A 19,767-nucleotide genomic window follows, 5' to 3' on the forward strand; every position below is an offset into this window, starting at 1 on the left:
GACCGTCCCTGCTTAAAAGTGCAGCCCGGGGGCTTCCCTGGTGGCACAGTGGCTGGGAGTCCGCCTGTCGATGCGGGGGATACGGGCTCGTGCCCCGGTCCGGGAAGATCCCACATGCCGTGGAGCGGCTGGGCCCGTGAGCCATGGCCGCTGAGCCTGCGCGTCCAGAGCCTGTGCTCCGCAGCGGGAGAGGCCGCAGCGGTGAGAGGCCCGCGTACTGCAAAAAAAAAACCAAAAAAAGTGCAGCCCAGGACACTTAAGGACCACAGCTGGGTGCAATGCTCAGGAAAAGCTGGCCCTGCGCACGCGCCTGAGCCGCGAGGCCCACCTGCCCCGCCCCGCCTGCCCACAGCCCATCTGCACGCCCGTTGTAGCCAAGGGCCCTGCGGGCGTCCAGCTGATGCATCTGCCCCTGCGTCCGGGGCAGCCCCTCCCAGTGCCGGCAGGGACGTGTCCGTCTCTCTGGTTCTAGCATCCAGCCGTGCCGGACAACGCGGGCACCGACAGATCTCTGCATGCAGCCTGCCCCCCAGCTCCTGCCCACCTGCCCCAAGGGGGCCCTCCTCACCAGCTCTTGTCCACACAGCACAGGGCGGCCAGAGGGGCCTTCGGGGGGAACCGCCAGCCGAGCCCTTCCCTCTCCCCTGCACCTGCTCGTGGCCTTAGCCATGTCCACTGCCCTGTATCTTCCTGCCCACTCTCCCTGCGTGCCCCTGCTTAATGTCCTCTGCTGCTGCTCTGTTGTCACACGTCGGGCCTCACCCCGTCCACACCGGGTCCCGTCGAGTCACGGCACCGGAAGTCTGCGCCTGCGTCTGTGGCCCTCCCAGGAGGCCAGGGAAGCTGTCAGGACTCGGGCATGATCCAGCCGGTCCATTCACACGCCCGCTGGCAGCCCCCTGCTCCCGGAGCTGAGCTTCCTAGATCTTCCGAGCTGGGGCCAGAGCGGGGCTGGCAGCGCCCCGTCGCCTCCTTTTAGGGTCAGGGGCCCAGGACCCCCTGCCCTGCTTCCCAGCTGCCCTTACCTTGGTCCTTTCTGTGAGGTCCCCTGTGGCCGTGTCCTCCAGGCCACCGCAGGCAGCAGGAGGGGAACGGAGGCCAGGCCAGCCTCAGGAAACTGAGTTCCGGATGGCCACGTGTCCGGCTGGGACCAGGGCTCAGTCATCGTAGAAGGGGCGAGCCGGGGGCCGTTAGCAGTCTCCCCGGGGCTGCAGTTCCCTGCCCTGCGTCCCACGCTCAGAGCCCGCTCCACCCCGCTTACCGCGTCAGCCACGGGCCAGCGGCTGCCTCAGCTCACATGTGGCCCCTTGTGGTCCAGCAGCCTCTGTCGCCCCGGGGGACCCAGGGTGAGCACTGGAAGCTCGGTCCAGAGGGGGGCCCGCAGACACATCACCACGGGTTCCCAGCGGACTCTGTTTCACTGAATTTGAGACGTTATCGATTATAACGTCCCGTTAGGGAGGAGTAAACCTCGTTCCCAAGTACGGCAGGATTTGGATTACATGATGCGTTGGAACGGGGTGGGCCCGCTCCGCAGACCCTGCCTTTGGGCCCAGAAATGGCAGACCATGCGTCCCTGGCCTTGGCCAGACTGCATCGCGCTGCGACCGGGCTCACGGTCCTGGGCTGTGGCCCCGCCCTCCTCGACCCGCGCTCCCCGCCCCCACCCCCCAGGAGCGAGGTGCGTCACACGTTGGTGGGCCCGGCCCTGGCAGAGCTCATGGACTTAAGCTGGCAGGTGGGTGGGGGGTCTCCTCGAGGGGGGTCGTGGGCGGGGCTCTGCACGGGGCGCGATGGTGGGCGGACGTCGCCCACGGGGAGGTCTGTGCGCTTGGCACCAACCTGCCCGCGTGGGCCTCACCTGGAACAGACTCACCGAGACACGCGGGCCGCCCCCAGGTGTCCTGGAGCCGCGCACTTCGGGGCGACGGCCCCGGCCACGCTCCGACGGGTGCAGAGACAGAGCTGGCGGGCCCCTCCTGCGGGCTACAGCTGGCTAGGCCCACCTTAGGCGCAGGCGCGCCCGGAGCGCGTACCCGACCTTGACGCCCCTCCCAGTGGTGGGCGGGGGCTGGGGGGAGGCCGCCCCCCAGGTCCGCGGCGCGGTGGATAGTGCGCAGGGGCTGCGGCTGCTGCCTGCTCCTTTGTGGGGGGTAACCCTCCAACCCTGGGCCGTGCAGGGCCGACCTGGAGGCCGGGCCCTGTGCACGGTGACGGCGGGGTCGGCACATCAGCCCTCTCCCCATTTGAAAGGGGTGCCCTGCTCACTGCGGCGCGTTCACTGTCCCCAGGGGCTTATCCGACGCTCCGAGCGCATTGCGGCCTTGCGCCCGCTCCTGTTCTAGGAACGGTGTGTCAAAGTGGCCGCTGGCTTCTCATCCTATCGGCGGGGTCTGGAGGTCTCGGGTGCGCCGGGTCCTCCCAGCGGCCGGTGTTTGTCGTCTGTCGTAGCGCCTGGTGCCCAAGGAGAAGGCAGCCCCCGCCCACCCCCCTGCGTCAGGCAGGCAGAGCTCCGTCCCCTGTGTCGACCGGGGCAGGGACCTTCGGTGTGCTTCGCGCGTTTGCTGATCCGTCACATTCGGGTCACTGCAGGCTGCTCACATGGGGATCGGGCACCTTCCCCTGAGAGGGCCTGCCACGCGCACCGGAGGGAAGGCCGCTCGGGTGGGAGCCTGCTGGAGCCCTGGGACTTGCCTAGCGGGGGCCGCACTTGGGGGGAGTGCCCGCGTGGCTTCTCCCGCAGCGGCACCGGCTCACGTGCCCCCTTCACTGCAGGTGCTGAACGAGGCCGTTGGGGCGCTGATGTATCACACCATCACGCTGACCAGGGAGGACCTGGAGAAGTTCAAGGCGCTGCGGATAATCGTCCGAATCGGCAGCGGCTTTGACAACATCGACATCAAGTCAGCTGGGGACTTAGGTAGGACGGGCTTGGATTCTTCTCTTTGCAACTTTGCGCACTGCTCCCTTGGTGTGACCTCATCACGTTTTGTCTGTTGGTTTTACTGGGAAGAGGAGAGTCCCGTTGCAGCCGACTGCCTGGTTGGAGGTGGCCTGGAGGCCGGCAGCATGTGGGCCCCACGCCAGCTCCCCTCAGGCAGGTGCAGGGTGGCAGCAACATCTCTCAGAAAGCCCCCGGGTGTTGTGGGCGGCGTGTCCGCCGCCCTCCTGCACCGCCTCCTGGGGACCGCGGGGAAGGGACATCAGCCCGGGGTGGGGGGGCGGCCAGCACATCTGTGTCGGGGTTTGCGTGGCCCTGTGCACGAGACTTGCTGGGAAAGGAGGTTTGTGTTGTGATTTAGGACGCGTGGGAGCGTGTATACACAGGTGTGTGACACACTCACGGAAACAGATTGCAGCATGCTTCTCCGGGTGCAGTGTTCAGCCTTTTGTGACGTTCTGGTCTAGTCTCTCCATATCCTCTGTGTTGGTCATGGCGTAAGGGCAGGTCAGGACGCGCCCTGCCACGGCCCGCGGTCACCGACGGTGGCCTCAGACTTGCAGCGTGAAAACGGCTCCCGCTGTCGGCTGCCACGCGTCCCAGGGTTCATTCTGCTCTGCCAGTCCAGCTCCCTCACCCCGCTACCCGCTATCACCTGTCCCCAGGAAGGCACCGCGGTGTCAGGCTGCGGTCTGGGCACTTTTCGAGCTGGGCCGCCCTCCGGGCCTCGTCCCCGTTCGCGGAGCGGGTCCTCGTTGCCTCGCGATTTCACGGGCTGGGGCTCCGTCCTTCGTCCAGGGACAGTCTGGGGCGTGCTGTGCGGTCATCCCTGCCAGACCTCCGCAGGGCCTGGTCCTCTGTCAGGCGGCAGCCTTGTTCCCGAGTGTGACGGGGCCTCCAGCTCTGTTGTCGCTCGGTCTCCCTTGCATGATCTCTTGACCCTGTCTTAACGTTTTGTCGCAAGCTGAGTTGGGAGGGGGCGTTGGGGGGGGTGGGGGGGTGGGGGGGGTGGGGGGGTGGGGAGGGCAGGGCCCGGGGAGGGGTGGCCTGGCCAAAACCCCTTTCCAGAAGGTTCAGTGGCAAGTGGTCCAGGAGGAGCAGAAGCAGGTGTGGGCATCCGCCCAGGTGGCCTCTCTCTCTTCCTGTCCCCCACCCTGTCTGCCCATTGGACCCATGGGTGGCTTTCCCACGCGGCACGGGGCAGGTAACCTGCATCTGTCTCCTAGCATCCTGGGGCAGGGACGTGAGGCCCAGGACCGTTCTAGTGACTGCCCCATGTGTCTCGTGTCCGCAGGCATCGCCGTCTGCAACGTGCCGGCCGCGTCCGTGGAGGAGACCGCCGACTCCACCCTGTGCCACATCCTGAACCTGTACCGCAGGACCACGTGGCTGCACCAGGCGCTCCGGGAAGGCACGCGGGTCCAGAGCGTCGAGCAGATCCGAGAGGTGGCTTCCGGAGCCGCCAGGATCCGCGGGGAGACCTTGGGCATCATCGGGCTAGGTGCGATGGCTTTCGCCCCCGTGCGCAGGCTCTGTGGACCCGGAGGCTGGGGCTGTGCTGTGCTGCTAGCACGTGGTCCCCAGCCAGGGGACAGCGTGGGGTTGAGGGGTCTCTGCCCCAGAGACTGTGCTGGTCCTTCTCCGCCCCGGGAACACCTAGTGGGGCCCACGCACACAACAGATGTTAACTAGGTGCTCTTGGGGTCACACGTGCTCGTGTGGTCACGCACACTCACGCACGCTCGCTCTGCCGTTCCCCTGCCCCGCGACTGAACACACAAGGCCTTCGGGTGGTGGCCGGGCAGGCTGCCCTGAGCCCTGCTCTGGGTGGACGGAGGCTGCTCCCTCCACTCACCCGCTCAGTCGCGTGCCCTGCAGGCCGGTGTCCTGGGCCAGCCCTGGGCCCCTTGCGCTCAGACAGCAAACCAGGGAACGGAGACGTGGGTGGGGGGTGGGGGCAGAGGTGCCGGGGTGGTGCGGGCCTTAGGGGTTGGGGAAGCAGGGGAGGGCAGTGTGGCGGGAGGGGCCTGCCCGTCCACCTGGGCCACCCAGCATGGGCGGGACCGTAGCTCCTTGCGGCCCCATCAGCTGTTTCACAGGTTCTCCACGGCAAAGGCGCCGCCTCGTGCAGCTGTGGGGGAACTGCAGGGCAGAGACGCGCCTGCATTAGTGCAGGGGGTCAGGGTCACGGGCGTCCGTGGGGCACAGGGGTGTCCCTCCCCGACACGACTTGCTGTCCTGCTGGATGTGCACACACAGATGCCAGGGCTGGCCAGAGCCCCGTAGCCCTGTGAGTGCCCTGCACCCGGCACCTAGGCCCCCAGCGCCCTCGGCCTGTCTGAGGGCAGGGATGGCCCGGCCAACGTGATGTGATGCAGGCTGGGAGGAAGGAGCCAGGATGGGGAGCTGCTGTGCCTGGCCAGTGGGCTTGGGGCGGCCACCTCCAGGCAGTGTCTGTCAAGACACTCAGTGCGGTGGGGACGCCCCAGAGGCTGCATCTCAACCAGCGCCCGGCGGCCCTGGGGACCACGGCCCCTGGGCACCTGCTCTGGCCCTCCCCACGCCCCTCGGGACTCCGAGAGTCTCTGTTCTGGTTCCCCACCGCCCCAAGCAGAGTGGTCCCCTGAAACCTGTGGCCCGAGTGGTGTAAAGGGAAGAAGCAGCAGCCTTTGGACCCGTGTCGCTCGTGGAGGCCAAGGCCACAGCAGCTCCACACTGAGACACGGAGCGCGGTTCCCGGGGACAGGAGGGGCTCTGTAACGGCACCTGCCAGACACACTGAGCACAATTTCGCTTTTGCCTTTTCTCATAAAAGTGAAAATCCTCCTCGGGTTTCTCTTGGTTCCTGGAACTGGGGACTGACGTCGTAGGGGAAGTGGCTTCAGGCGAGGCCAGCCGAGCGGGGGCTTCCATGCCAGCGTCGCCCGCCGGGCAGTGTGAGTGGCTGCTCCGAGGCGCCGGCACCGCGGCGGGTCGGCAGGACCGCTGGGTGCCCGTCCTCCCCGGGCCCTCTGCGCTGGCGCCTTACCAGCCTCCATGGTGTCCCGTGGCCCCAAGCGCAGGGCCCTGGCGTGCCTGCCCCCCCCACCAGCTCCTGGCCTGCGCTGCTCCCCTGCTTTGTCTTCTCGGGAGCCGAGGACAGAGGGCTTCAGCCCCCGGGGCACTGGGGCCTATCCTGACACTGCAGCCCCTGCCTCGCCGCCCCGTGCATCCGCGGGGCCCCCGTCGGCGCTCCCCGGCCCCCGTCGGCGCTCCCCAGCCCCCCGGAGCCCCGCCCCTTCTCTGCAAAGCCTCGTCCCGCGCACGTCCTGCCGCTGGGCCTCTGGGGGCAGACGCCTCAGGCTCACCCCGGGCAGACGGGGAACCGAGGCGGGGCGGCCAGAGAGGTGCCGCGGTGACACCCTGTCGCCCCCCAGGTCGCGTGGGGCAGGCGGTGGCGCTGCGGGCCAAGGCCTTTGGCTTCAACGTGCTGTTCTACGACCCCTACCTGGCGGACGGCACGGAGCGGGCGCTGGGGCTGCAGCGGGTCAGCACGCTGCAGGACCTGCTCTTCCACAGCGACTGCGTGACCCTGCACTGCGGCCTCAACGAGCACAACCACCACCTCATCAACGACTTCACCGTCAAACAGGTGTGCGGCCCGGGGCCCCCGCCTGCCCGCCACGCCTGCCGGCCACCGGCCACCGCGCGGGCCTGCCACGGGGCCTTCTCTTCCCCGAACCGCGGCACAGGGCTTTTCAAGTGCCCGCGTGCGCAGAGACCTGTGTTGCAGGCGTGCACAGTGTATGCACGTGGGGGCGGGTCAGCTTCGACGATGGTACCCACCCCACGTGTGTGTGTGTGCACGTGGGCTTGTACACACGTGTGCGTACGTGTATTTAAGTGTGGGGTGGCCACTTACATTGATGTGTGCACGTAGGTGTGCGCGCACACGTGCACGTGTGGTTCCACGCGCGTCCGCGTGTGCACGTGTACGTGTGGGTGGGCGTGCGTGTACATTCAGTGTGCCCGCCTGGGGCCTCACCTGCTGTCCGCCCCAGGCTCCTGAAGCCCTGGAGAGGGTGAGGCCAGGCACCTTCGTTGGTTCTCACCCAGTGGGTCTGGGTCTCTGGGGGACAGGGCGTGGCCGGGGGCTGTGCGGTCCCCGAGGACTCAGTGGGGCCCGGACAGGCACGAGCTGCCCCGAGCTGGTGGACGGCCACCGGAGCCTCACGACGGGGTGGGCTTAGTTGGGGTGAGATAGGGGTCACAAGGAATCCCTCACCGGGGAGCAGGGAAGCCACTTCCTGACCCGGCGGGGGAGTGTCTTCAGGCCGCACTGTCGTGTCTTCCAGATGAGACAAGGGGCCTTCCTGGTGAACACGGCCCGGGGCGGCCTCGTGGACGAGAAGGCGCTGGCCCAGGCCCTGAAGGAGGGGCGGATCCGCGGTGCGGCCCTGGACGTGCACGAGTCAGAGCCATTCAGGTGCCTGCCGGGGGTGCCCTGGGGTCCCCGAGCCGGCGCTCACCCGCTTACGGCCCGCGCTTGCCTGCATCCGACCCGGCGGCCACAGCGCCGCGAGGGAGTGGGGCCCCGACGCCCACCACAGCCTGCAGGCCCCGGCCTTGGGCACTGAGATCCCACGTGGGGCAGACCTTCCTCCCTGGCCGAGTCTCAGAGCGGGGGGAGGCCACCACTGTAGGCCAGGACGGCCCAGTCCCCTGCACGTGGTGGGAAGGGCTCAGACCAGGCAGCCTGTTGAGTGCCCGGGGGCACGAGGTGGCTGCCCCCACGTGGCCTCGTCAGACGCCTTCCGGCTGAAACGCCCGTCGGGGGCGGCTGGGCAGCTCCAGGCGGGTCTTCACCCTTCCAGGACGGAGCAGTGTCCGGAGGGCCTGGGGTCTGCAGCTCACAGCCACTTGCGGGAGGGGCGGGCAGCATCCCCACCCCCCGTGAAGGCCCCTCCCCACTGCGGTCAGGAGCCCGTGGGCAGGTCTGTCTTTCGGGGGAGCCACCGAGTCTGGCGGAGGGTAGGGTGTGGCTCCGGGCAGGCGCAGGGCCTCTGACCTCCTGTGTGCCGTGCAGTTTTAGCCAGGGTCCCCTGAAGGACGCGCCCAACCTGATCTGCACCCCACACGCGGCCTGGTACAGCGAGCAGGCCTCCATCGAGATGCGTGAGGAGGCGGCCCGGGAGATCCGGAGAGCCGTCACAGGTGCGCCGGCGGGGGCCCGAGGCCGCGGCGCCTTCTGCGGGGTGGGGGGGTGGCTAGGGAGACGGGCCGCCCAGCGCCGGGCGTGGCAGACCCCAAGCACGGAGGGGCCGAGCGCAGCCCAGGCCCTCGCGTCGCGTGTGTGGCGCTCGCTGGCTGTCCTGCTCGGGGCGCCAGCTTGTGGGGTGTTTCCCCCACCTTGTAAAAAGTCACTTACACGTGTAAGCCTTCCGGGCCGGGCCCTGTCAGCTTCTGACCGGAACCCCCGGGCCAAGCAGGCGGGGTGGGGGGCACTGCTGAGCTGAGATAGGCTGCTTGGGGTTGGGGGTCCCCGAGCTTTGAGGGCAACACTGCCCAGACAGGACCCGGCTGTGCCTAAGGGGAGCGAGTCTGTGGAGACTGCCCGTGTCCCCGGTGGAGCCCCTGCCTCTGGGGTCCCCTTGGCAGCCGCCTGACGCAGGCGCCGTCCCTCCCGTTCTCCCCGACGTCCCCCAGGCCGGATCCCTGACAGTCTGAAGAACTGCGTGAACAAAGACCACCTGGCAGCCGCCACCCACTGGGCCAGTGTGGACCCGGCCGTGGTGCACCCCGAGCTCAACGGGGCCGCCTACAGGTGAGCGGGGGCGACCTTCAGGGCCCAGTGGACGTGAGACCGTCTGTCTGGGTGGTGGCCACACAGGGAGTGGGACGGCGTCCCCCAGCAGGCGGCCTTCAGGCGCAGCCTGGGGTCCTGCCCCGCTGGCCTCACCTGCCTCCTTCCTCTCCCAGCAGGTACCCCCCAGGCGTCGTGGGCGTGGCCCCCAGCGGCATCCCCGCCGCAGTCGAAGGCATCGTCCCCAGCGCCATGTCCCTGTCCCACGGCCTGCCCCCCGTGTCCCACCCACCCCACGCGCCTTCTCCCGGCCAAACCGTCAAGCCCGAGGCAGATAGAGACCATGCGAGCGACCAGTTGTAGCCCGGGCAGAGCTCCGCAGCCTGGGCACCGGCCAAGCCCTCGGACAGGTGTGTGCAGGGGCGGCGCCGCAGGCGGCCACGGCCTCCGGGACGGTCCGGGCGCCAGGGGTGAGAGGTGACGCCCTCTCCCCGCATCAGCTGTAGTTGTCCCGTCCCGAGGGCCGGCCGCTGCCGTGTCCTTTGCGTCCCCGCTCAGCAGCGGAAGAGTCAGTAGTTAATTCTATCATGAGTGTCCCCGTCTGTGTACAGTCTTTAGAACGTCGCAAAGGATTTGTTTGCTTAGCTGTCGGCAGGAGAAGCCCGAGGCAGGGCTCCGCGGGTCTGCTTCAGACGTTCTCCCTTTTGTGTGTGGATCGCATCCCGAACCAAGCAGTTGGCAAACTTCTCAGGACAATGAATCCTCCCCGTTTTCTTTTTACGCCACTCAGTGCATTGTTTTTTCTACCTGCTTGTCTTATTTTTAGAATAATTTAGAAAAACAAAACAAAGGCTGTCTTTCCTAACTTTGGCATGAACCCCCCCTGTTCCAAACGAAGACGGCGTCGCTAGCGGTGCAGAGGAGCGCGCGGGCCTCCGTCCCGGGCGGCGGGGCTGCGGCGCCTGGCCGCGCGGTGCCGTCCTGCTGATGTGGTAGGCTAGCAATATTTTGGTTAAAATCATGTTTGTGACCGTAACCATTTGTATGAATTATTTTAAAGAAATAAAAGTCCCAGAAAGAGCCGGCACGCCTAGCATCTGTTTTATCGGCTGTGTCTCACCGGGACACAGGCGGGGTCAGTCCTCTTCTCTCCTAGCGCTGGTGGCCTTGGGGCTGGATGGACGGCCCAGTGAGCCCCGCTGTCACCACAGGAGGGGCGCTGCGGCCTGAGTGCTGGCCTCTGCCACCCCCGCCCTCCGCCCTCGGGCAGCCTTGGACCCGGGCCCCTGGGGGCGGCAGAGACCGCTGGCTCCGGGCTCGCAGGGACGTGCTCAGCGACACCACTTTGCCTCGTCACGCCGCCGCCTCCGGAAGCCCCGCCGCGCCCGTGGGTCCGGCCGCACCGCGTGGCTGGGATGCGTGGCTGCACTTAGACGGGGGCCTGAGGGCGGGGACGGGGCGCGTCCCTCCTGCCACCTGCCGCAGCAGGTCCCGGGCCCGCCAGCTCCGGCCCCTCGGCCTCTCGCCCCTGGACTCCTCCCTGGGTCCTGCGAGGGCAAACACTCGCTTACGGGAAACTTCTGGGAAAGCGCCTCGGTTTTGCCCACGTCCCCGCCTGGGTGTGGGCACGGAGCCCGGGGCGGGAGCCGTGTCGCGCTCCCCGCGGCCACCGTCCCCGCCACTCGCGTCCACGCCGGGTTAGGGTTCATCTCTGCTTCTGGAGCCGTTTACCCTCGAGTTGTTAACTTGACTGTGGAAGGTTCCCAGCTGTTCCGTCTTCAGCGGCCCCCTCGGGAGTCCTGAACAGCAGTGAAAGAACAACTTGCACAAGCTGGGCAGCAGCTAACGTACCTGGGAGCGGGCCGAGCAGGGACTTAGAAGAAAAGTGAGAGGCGGTACGACTTTGAGAAAAGAATATAAAGGCTGGAATGAGGACGTATTTATATGTATCTTGGCAACTAGGAAAAACACTGAAAAAATCAACTTTTAAATTATAGATGGATGTATGTGATAAATATAAGATTGGAATTAATCGAATAGAACGCAAATATATAGAAGAGTGTCAAGTTCACTGGTTGGTTCTCTAAATTAGTAAAATAACTAAATTCAGATAAAGGAATTTACCACCAGAACAGGACTGAAAAGGAGCCTGTTACAACAGTTGGCGATGTCAATAAATGACAGAGAATGTGATGACAACTTTCTGATGAGAATTTAGAAAAAAAAGGAAAACACACTTTCGCTAAAACAGGCAAAGAGTAAAAGATCTGAATTGCTCTATGACTTAAGAAATCGAACTAAAAAAACAACTTCCTGAAAGAAAATTGCAAGTGGCATCAATGGTTAGTTCTAAAAAATATTTAAAGTAGAAAATACACGAATTACCAACTGATTCCACAGGACAGAAAGAAAGGAGGTGCACCTTCCAGTCATTTTATGAGATTAACTCTGATTCAAATCTCCTAGGAGAAAAAGACACTCCAGCCTCATCTCCAGGAGTGAGTGCAGGTGGGGCGACTCCTACACCGTCAGCCCAGGAGGTGCACGGGGCCGCCTACGGGGACCAGGGCCCCCAGGTGTCCCCCAGGCTGAAGGGTGGCCGTATAGGGACAGGGCCCCCAGGTGTCCCCCAGGCTGAAGGGTGGCCATATAGGGACAGGGCCCCCAGGCGTCCCCCAGGCTGAAGGGTGGCCGTATAGGGACAGGGCCCCCAGGTGTCCCCCATAGAGGACAGTGTCGATGGTTGGCCCAGCCCCGAGCTCCCGTAGAGACACCAGCCCTCTGCCCGGGCATGTCCCCTCCGGGCCTTGTAGGGGCTGCTGAGAGCACTAGGTGTACGTCTGCTGTGTGTGGACACACGCCCTTCGTCCCTTCCCTGGGCCCAGTTATCACCCAGTCCCTGCATCTCTACTCTTGGTATGGCCACAGAATTGCGACGTGCAGAGGCTGGGAGACGCGTCCAGGAATCTGACAGTGGCTTCATCACTTCATCACATCATCCGTCAGCCCCGGCCTGGGCAGGTCAGCGTGGGCCTCGCCCAGCGGGTCGGAGCCAGATGTCGGGTGTGCGCACGGAGCTCGGCGGGACAGCTGCTCACAGCGCACGTGTTGGTCGGGGGTCCGGTGACTGGGGGCGGCGAGGCTTCTGTCCTGGAGGCGTCCTCTCTCGGAGCCACCCTGCCCCCTGGGACGCTTCCTACCAGCTTCTGCTCCCATGGCCTCAGCTCCGGGAATCTGCTCTCAGCTGGGATGCTGTTGTCAGCTGTCCCCCCAGATTTCAGGGTGGCGCTTTGCCCTGTGACCTCGGTTCTGGAATGGGTCCAGGAAACCCTGTTGAGTTTTCCTTGTTGTAAGGACAGGGCTGACGCTTCTGAGCTCTTTCCATGTCAGAGCTGAAACTTGATATTTTAATTTGAGCCCTTTTTTGGTCTAACTGCCTTTGCAGAAGTGTGAGCTTCCGGAGGCCGGCCCTTCGTCCGTTTTGTTCTCTGCCCCGTGCCCAGCGTGTGAGGGTGGGAATGAATCAGTGAATCTGGGCCTTTCCTCAGATTGGAGACACGGGTCACCCTCAGAACTCCCCGTGTTGGCGGCCCTATTTCCCGAGCCCACGACTCCCTCTTCTTGGGTTTTCACACTCATTTTGCTGAAGCACATCCTTCAGTAGCTTCCTGACAGTGGGCTCAGGGGAGCTGATTTCGTAAAACCTCACGTGTCTGAGACACCCTCCTGTCACCCGCACGCTGACTGGTGGGGAGGCGGGGGTCAGGCCCAGCGTGCTGCTCCAGGGGCTCCGGGACCCCTCGCCGGGCACCCTTCCCAGCCGGGTGGGGCAGCACCTGGCGGGGAGGAGGCCTTGCAGACACGGCTGCTCTGCGGCAGGGAGGGCAAAGTTCTGGGCCCCAGCCCAACCCCACTGGGCGAGACCCTGGGCCAGTGCCCACCGCAGACCATCTTGCGAGGGTGACAGATAGGATGGCGCTGCCCCTCTGGGCCTGGCCTGCACCTGCTCTGTCCAGTGGCTGGTTCCGGGCCTGGAGGCTTCTCAGCGCTCACCCTGGGGCCTCTGATCACCCCCATCTTTAAGGAGAAACCTCTCCTGCCCCCTCCTGACCTGGTGCCTGGCCTCAGGGGACAGCACCCCACCCGGAGCTCCTGTCCCCAACTCCTTGGAGGTCACTGGCAGGTGTGGCCAGTGCCTGTGGTCTCGAGGCCGACCCCGCAGGTGGCCCCTGTGACACGTCACTGCCTCGTGGAGCAGCCCCCATCGGCTCCAGGGCCTAAGTCAGGAGCCCAAGAGCCGCCAGGCCCCATGTCCTCAGGCCCTGCACCGCGTCCTGGGATCCCCTCCCACAGGCCTGCACCTGGAGCGGGGGTCCCTCACCTCATCACCAGCAGCCCCAGGAGCCCGTCCGGCCCTGCCTGGACGCCCAGGCTGCTGAGGGACCCGAGAGCCCGAAGGTGGCTGACCTCGTGGGAAAGGGGGTGGCTTCCAGACGTGCTTGGAGAAAACAGCCGCCGGCCTTGCCGGTTCGGGGTGTGGGCTAGCGAAGGGGGCGGTCCGGGTGACTCCAGGGTCTCGGGCACAGGCTGGAAGGGGCTGGGGGCTGCAGGGAGGGCGGCGGGGAGGCAAGGAGCTTCCCTCTGACCTCGGGCCCCCGTGGGCCCCAGGTGCCCCTCAGCGCCCAGGGCAGCCCCTCCGCACACCCTGTGACCTCAGCGGGTCCCACCCTGGCAGCCAGGGTTTCCCTCTGGGAATGGAGGTCGCAGGGCTGAGGCTGGGAGTCACAGCCACAGCTACGAGGCGGGAGCATGACGGAAGGGGTCGGGCTATGGGAAAGGAAGAGACAAGCCTGCCGACGTGTGCCAATAGGCATCGGCACAGAAATCCTGGCTCCACCAGGACCCGTCAGAAGACGGCAGGGCCGTTTCACACCAAGAGCTCTGCCGGCGGCTCACAAATGGCTTTGATGAACCCACGGAAAGACATGTGAGCAAACGTCCTTCAACACCCTCCCCGATCTTAAGATCCAGTGTGCGACACACTGCGCCGACTCCAGAAGAAAGAAGCTTGACGAGCAATTAGCAAAGGCCACCGGCCTCTGGGGAGGCGCTGACCCATCAGGACGCGACCACCGGTCTCTGTCGGTGGGTGGCGTCGGGGGGGTAGCACTGAAATACACCTTCTCTGCACAGGAGCACTGAGGTTCACTGCAGCCTGGTCAAAACGCCAGCTGTTTATCGTCAGCAGATTCTTATCTCCAAGTGTATATGGACTAACGGGTCTGTGAATTTGGGCTTATAAAACTCGAAGGCACGTTAAAAAGTAGACATAGCAACAGAGACAGAGATGGGGCCAAACGGAAGAGAACCCGGAGACAGCTGGCTCGGGGTGTGTGTGCTTGTGTGCACTTGTGTATCTGTGCGTGGAACCTTGAGATGCCACGGGGACACGAGTCAATGGGAAAGGACACCCTTCTGTGGACGGCATCTCCCTGTGGCCGGAATCGGGGTGGAACGGCTCCTTAAACATCTGGACTGCAAAAGCGCAGCCCACGAGGGAGAAAACGGCTGGATCTGCGTGTCCCCGTCATGGGCTCCATCCAAGGAGGGGCCGGGACAACAGGGGGGTCAGGGCACACCCCGCTGGCGGTCCTGTGATCTGCAGAGCAAAGCAGAACCTGGCGCAGGAGTGGGGGCCGAGGTCAGACTGCCCGCCCATCTGCAGGCCCGGCCATCTGGCCTCCCCTCCATCAGGGCTGCCCCCGCCATGGTCCTTCGAGGAACCCAGTGGTGGCTGCCCTCCGGCCTCTGCCCTGGATCTGGGGCTCAGGGCCATGGGGACAGTGAGTGGGTGCCCATTGCCAGGGTCTGTGAATGCACCGGGCCCTGGGCCGGAGCTTGGGACAGTTGTCCTGGGGGTGGCCTGAGTAGGACACGGGGCGGGGGGCAGGCTCTCTCCCTGCGCCCTCTGAGTCTCTGCCCGGCTGGCCCCCTCCTGCCCCGCCTCCCCGCTTTGGGCCCAGAAAGGGCCCAGAGGAGGCAGGAAGAGGCACTGGGTCCGCATCTGCCAGAGAACCAGCTGCTCCGCCCCCAGCTGCTCCGGGCCAGGGCCCAGCTGGATTTGCAGAATTGATTTTCCAGCAAAAAACAACATCAGGGAGAAGCATGGAGACGAGGGCCAGCTGCAGGCTTTTCCGGGCTCTCTGCCCCTGGCCCCAGCGCTCCCCTCGTAAAGAGAACCATCTGGTCCTCCGGGCCGGCGCCCGGCACCCGGAGGAGGACCTCGGGCCCCCGTGACCATCCCTGCTCCCCGGGCTGCCCTGCCGGCCTCTCCTCTGGCGCACGGCATCCAGGCCTGCCCTGGTCATGGCACGGAGCCCAGTCCGCCTCGCCCAGTGGCCCTGGCAGGGACACCCTGCCCCCATCTGTGTTCCTGACCCTCTGGCCTCAGACCTGAAGCACCGGGGCCCAAGCACGAGTCCACCTCTGCTCCAGGCTCCCGGCCCCCGCAGGCTACTCCAACAGAAGCCAGAGGGGCTTCGTCATAGAATCAAGGGATGTCTCTGGCGGGCATCCCAGACGGCCTGGAACCATCTCCGAGAGGCGCAGAGAGACAGAAGGGAGGGGCACAAGACCCCCAGCCCGGCAGCCGCCCCCCCACCGGGGCACCCGTGCTTCCTGCGCCCCTCTCACACGGCCAGGGGTCTGGTGATGTCTGTATGGGACTCCAGCGTGGGGATGAGTCACTGTTTATTCCCCATCCACGTGCCTTCCCCTCTTTTGCTCTTACAAACAGCAGCTCAGCCTGGGGTTGTCCTCGGTCATTGTCCTGGGTGCTTCCTAGGAGTGGAATAGCCTCTGTGTAATCTGGGGAGATATTCCCCAACTGGCCAATTTACACTCCCAACTGCGTCTACGAGAGCTATTTCCCCACAGCCACCCAGACACTGGTTATCAGACTTCCCAATTCACGTCAATGTCACAGTGAGAAACGGCGCTTCTGTGTGTGCCTGTCTGCTGGTACTAGTGAGGTTGCACACTGTCCCGGGACGTGCTGGTACTAGTGAGGTTGCACACTGTCCCGGGACGTGCTGGTACTAGTGAGGTTGCACACTGTCCCGGGACGTGCTGGTACTAGTGAGGTTGCACACTGTCCCGGGACGTGTCTTTGTTCGTTTTCTATTTGGGAAATTATGGCTGGTCTTTTTCTTATATTGTAAGAGCTCTTTATATATTAAGGAATTAGACTTATCTACAACATGAGTTGTAAATACTTTCCTCACTTGTTGTTTGTTTGCATACACGTTTACTGACTTTCCTTGGGAAGGTCAGCCCGGGGGGGGAGTGTCTTGGCTGCCCCGGCACCATGTCCTCTTCACCTGGAAGCCTGCCCTACCCAGACCTGGTGCCCAGGCTCAGGTGAGACTCTCCTTGCCCGGTGCCCTGGACTTTGCCAGGGGTGGAGGCCAGGGCAGGGCCCAGATCAAGAGGCTGGTGGGCCCCTCGGGGGTCAGGAGAGAAGTGCACCCCCAGGAGGCCCCCACTCGGGAGGACAGACTCCCTCCTCACTCTGATAAAGGCCTTCGGTCCAGGGCAGCTGGTGTCTGATGGTCCTAACTGGGTCCAGAAACTAAGATGTCCCACGGAGGAGAACAGCCCCAAATCGACAGCAGGGTCAGAGCTGGTGTGTGGTGCCCAGAGCACAGAGCCCTCGGACCTGGAGGTGGGGACGGGGCAGACCCCCTCCTTCCTGTCCTTGAGGAGGAAATGCATGGTTTTCGGCAAATGTCCAGTCTCACAGGACACTGGAGGTCCCCACCTGCCTTGTATCTCCTGGCTGTCCCAGGGCATTTCCTCCAAACCCGCACCCACAGCCCCTGATCGTTCGAGAGCAGCCTGCCCCTGCCCCGTGGCCCTGCTCCAGGAAGTAGCTCTTCCCAGCCACTCTCCCTCGCCTGCCCCTGGCCCACAGCTGACCCCGGTGCGTCCCATCCGGTGTGAGCTGGGCCTGTCCCCTGGGTGTGGAGCTGCAGCTGGGTGGGGGGGCGGGCCCGGACTTAGTCCTCTCCCCTCCCACCCAGGCACAGGCAGGAGGCCTGGGGCTGGGCGGGCAGAGGGCAGGCAGCGGAGGTCCCTCTGGTGAGGGCCAGGCTGGGCCCTTGGGGACGCGAGGCTGGGGAGAGAGGCCACCTCCGTCCTGCTCTCGGGGCACGTGGATTTCCAGGAGCCAGACCCGCCCACGTCCACCCCCGCCTCCCGCGAGTCTCGGTGTCCCCATCTGAGCAGTGGGTGGTCACTGCTGCCTCAGGGCTGTGGCAGGCTGCCCAGTGCACCGTCCCCTGGGGGCCTGGTACCCGGGTGGGGGCAGGGCAGGGGTGGCAGCCCGAGCTCAGGGCTGGGGACCAGCTTTCCAATAAAAGCAGTGAGTGTTTTGACAGATGGAAGGTCCTGGAAGTTGCTGAGGAAAAAACCAGTCCTTGGGCCCATCTGGCTTGGCTGGGACGACCACGGAGGAGCAGCCGCCCTGGGCCCCCTGGACTCACGGGAGAAGAGGGGTGCGCGGGTGGCCGTGGGGAGGACGGGGCTGGCCCTTGCCCCTGCCCCAGGCCGCGCTGTGGACACTGGTTTTCTTTGGAATGGAATCCCTGGGCCCGGCAAGCTCAGACCCCGGGCGCCCCCGGCTGGAGCCGGGGGTGGGGCTGCGGCAGCCGTCCCCTGGGGCCCCGTTCAGGGAGCCTGGGGTTAGCAGGTCTGTGCTGCTCCCTCAGCTGTGCCCGACACTCAGGGCCCACCTGCCCTGGGCCAGCAGTGATGACCCTACAGGCCTTCAGGGCCTCCCTCGGGCCCTCCCCCAGCTGACCTTGGCCAACAGTGCCCCTCCCTCCCTCCCCCCACCGCTCTCCACCAGTGGCCCAGCCACCTGCTCTCACCCCCACACGCAGGGCTGGGCGTCAGTTTGCGCACCCCCTGTGCTCCTGGCAGAGCTCCACCCACCCACCTCACGGGCTGCCCCAGCCCTTCTGCCCCACGGCCGAGAGCCCCCCAGGCCAGGCCTGCTCCCCGTCGAGGGACCCTCCCCTGCTCTCCGCAGAGTTAGGCCAAGCACTGAGCCCAGAGGCGGGGCTGCTGGGGGGCTCTTTCTATCCTGAGCCGCCGTGAACGCTGCTGGGGTCCGTCTCCGAAGGAGACCCCTCTTACTCCAGGACCCCTGTCGGCAACAGGTGCCCCCTCCCCCAGGAGGCCAGCGGCCCTGGCATCCTGGCTGAGCCAGTGGCCCTCCGCAGGGCAGACTGGTCCCCACCCGGGTGCAGGGCCAAGGTGCCTGCTGGGGGTCCCAGGCCTCAGGCCTCTCGTCACCTGCGGACCCTCATCGTTGGTCTCTGCCCCTGGGATGCGGTCCCCACCGAGGTCACCCTGGGTGGCAAGTGTGAATGGACGGATGGGGACGCCCAGCAGTCGGAGGGGTGGGTGGTGGCTGTGTGACACACTGGCCAGGGTCACACTCTAGCCAGGTGACCTTGGCTACTGGCCCCTCTGCCCTGGCAGAGCTGCGGCAGCTCCACGTGGGCCCATGGTCGGCCCAGGGGAGCTGGGGCCTGGCATCGGTGGGCATGCCGCGGTCCGCGGCTGGGCCCTCCACGGGAGAAGCGGGTGGGCAGTGCCGGTCCACCCTGTGCTGGGCCCTTTTAGTTCCAGAGGCTGGGCTGGACCGGCCCTCAGGCAGGCACCCTGAGGGATGGCTGAGGTCGGGAGCTGCCCGCCGGCTGGCGTGGTGGGACACGGGGACGCCAGAGAGGGACACCTCCCACTCAGGGCCTTGTGCCGGCCCTGGGCAGAGCAGGGTCGCCCTGGTGGCCCCCGGTCTAGGGACTGGGGCAGGAGGACTCTGGCGGGAGACGCCATCACCCGACGTCAAGACCACACGCTGGGGCCTGGCCGCCCCCCAGGCCGTCCCCACGCTGCGCTGCTCCCAGACCCTCCCTGGCCGGGGCGGACCTTCAAGTCCACCTGGTGCCCCGGGAAAGCTCAAGGTGGGGCCAGGGACCAGGCTGCTTCCTGCTACCCTGCCTCCTGGGGCCTGGGGACCCCACTCCTGCTGGCCGCTGAGCCCCGAGCCTCCCCAGCCTGTGAAAGGCTGCCTGGCTTCAGAGGTGGGAGCTGCCCCGCTGGACCCGTGGTGACAGGGGGCGGGGGCACCTCGAGGGGGCCTGGGTGGTGGGCAGCCTGGGGCTCTTATGGAGGAGGCATCTGGGTGAGTGAGGATCCCCACTGCGGCCACCCCACCCTCTCTGAGGCCACCATCCCTGCAGGTGAACACCTCAGGCTGCCTGGCCGGGCAGGGTGAACCCGGCAGGTGCCGGCGGGGGCCCTGGGGTGGTGGGTGCTGGGCTGTGTCCTGGCTTCCCCAAGGGAGACTCAAGTTCCTCTTAGTGACCCAAATCCTGACACCCACCCAGTGCCCGCAAGTGCCAGGCACTCTCGGCAACAGCCACAGACAGCACGGACGACGGCACAGACGCACAGACGGCACAGACGCACAGACGCGCAGACAGACGCAGTTCTCCTCAGAACGAGGCCCCAGCCTGGCGGCCCCTCGCCAGTGATGACAGCTCGGGCCCAGGCCTCACCGGGCCTGGCCCCCAGAGCCCACCATGCCCCGTCCGCGTGTCCCCCAGACCACGCGCGCGCGCACGCACACAGGCCCCCCTGCAACTTCGTGCCGGCCCTGGAACAAGCAGGAACCACAGAAGCCACAGGTGAGTTCAGGAGGGCGGCTGTGCACAGAACCAGCGCTCAGAAAGCAGGGCAGCTTCCAGTTAGGAGAGACGATAAGGAGCGCACGGCGCTTACGCTGTCGATGGTCTAAGCTCAAACTTCGCGCCCAGTGGTTGAGAGTCCACCTGCCGTTGCAGGGGACATGGGTTCGTGCCCCGGTCCAGGAGGATCCCACATGCCGCAGAGTGGCTGGGCCCGTGAGCCATGGCCGCTGGGCCTGCGCGTCCAGAGCCTGTGCTCTGCAACGGGAGAGACCACAACAGTGAGA

At 65.6% G+C, this 19,767-nt stretch overlaps 2 protein-coding genes across 6 annotated transcripts in view; both read left to right on the forward strand.

The window, feature by feature from the left end:
- Window positions 1-2,769, forward strand: part of LOC132520096 (collagen alpha-1(I) chain-like) — a 3,780-nt gene extending 1,011 nt beyond the window's left edge. Inside the window, exons 2-3 of the mRNA XM_060148942.1 lie at window positions 1-1,738; window positions 2,292-2,769. The exon at window positions 1-1,738 is cut by the window's left edge and continues 729 nt beyond it. Of these exons, the coding sequence (XP_060004925.1) occupies window positions 1-666 (666 nt within the window). The 3' untranslated portion in view covers window positions 667-1,738; window positions 2,292-2,769. The remainder of the gene's footprint in view (window positions 1,739-2,291) is intronic.
- Window positions 1-9,810, forward strand: part of CTBP1 (C-terminal binding protein 1) — a 24,912-nt gene extending 15,102 nt beyond the window's left edge. For 2 of the 5 annotated variants that reach the window (XM_060148937.1, XM_060148940.1), the window contains 7 exons: window positions 2,776-2,920; window positions 4,236-4,442; window positions 6,358-6,572; window positions 7,276-7,406; window positions 8,007-8,134; window positions 8,627-8,744; window positions 8,900-9,810. In XM_060148937.1, the coding sequence (XP_060004920.1) occupies window positions 2,776-2,920; window positions 4,236-4,442; window positions 6,358-6,572; window positions 7,276-7,406; window positions 8,007-8,134; window positions 8,627-8,744; window positions 8,900-9,086 (1,131 nt within the window). In that variant the 3' untranslated portion in view covers window positions 9,087-9,810. The remainder of the gene's footprint in view (window positions 1-2,775; window positions 2,921-4,235; window positions 4,443-6,357; window positions 6,573-7,275; window positions 7,407-8,006; window positions 8,135-8,626; window positions 8,745-8,899) is intronic. The other 3 variants (XM_060148938.1, XM_060148939.1, XM_060148941.1) reach the window with 3 other exon arrangements.
- The last annotated feature ends 9,957 nt before the right edge of the window (window positions 9,811-19,767 follow it).

The sequence above is a fragment of the Lagenorhynchus albirostris genome, chromosome 4 (assembly GCF_949774975.1).
Source record: "Lagenorhynchus albirostris chromosome 4, mLagAlb1.1, whole genome shotgun sequence".
Lineage (NCBI taxonomy): Eukaryota > Metazoa > Chordata > Mammalia > Artiodactyla > Delphinidae > Lagenorhynchus > Lagenorhynchus albirostris.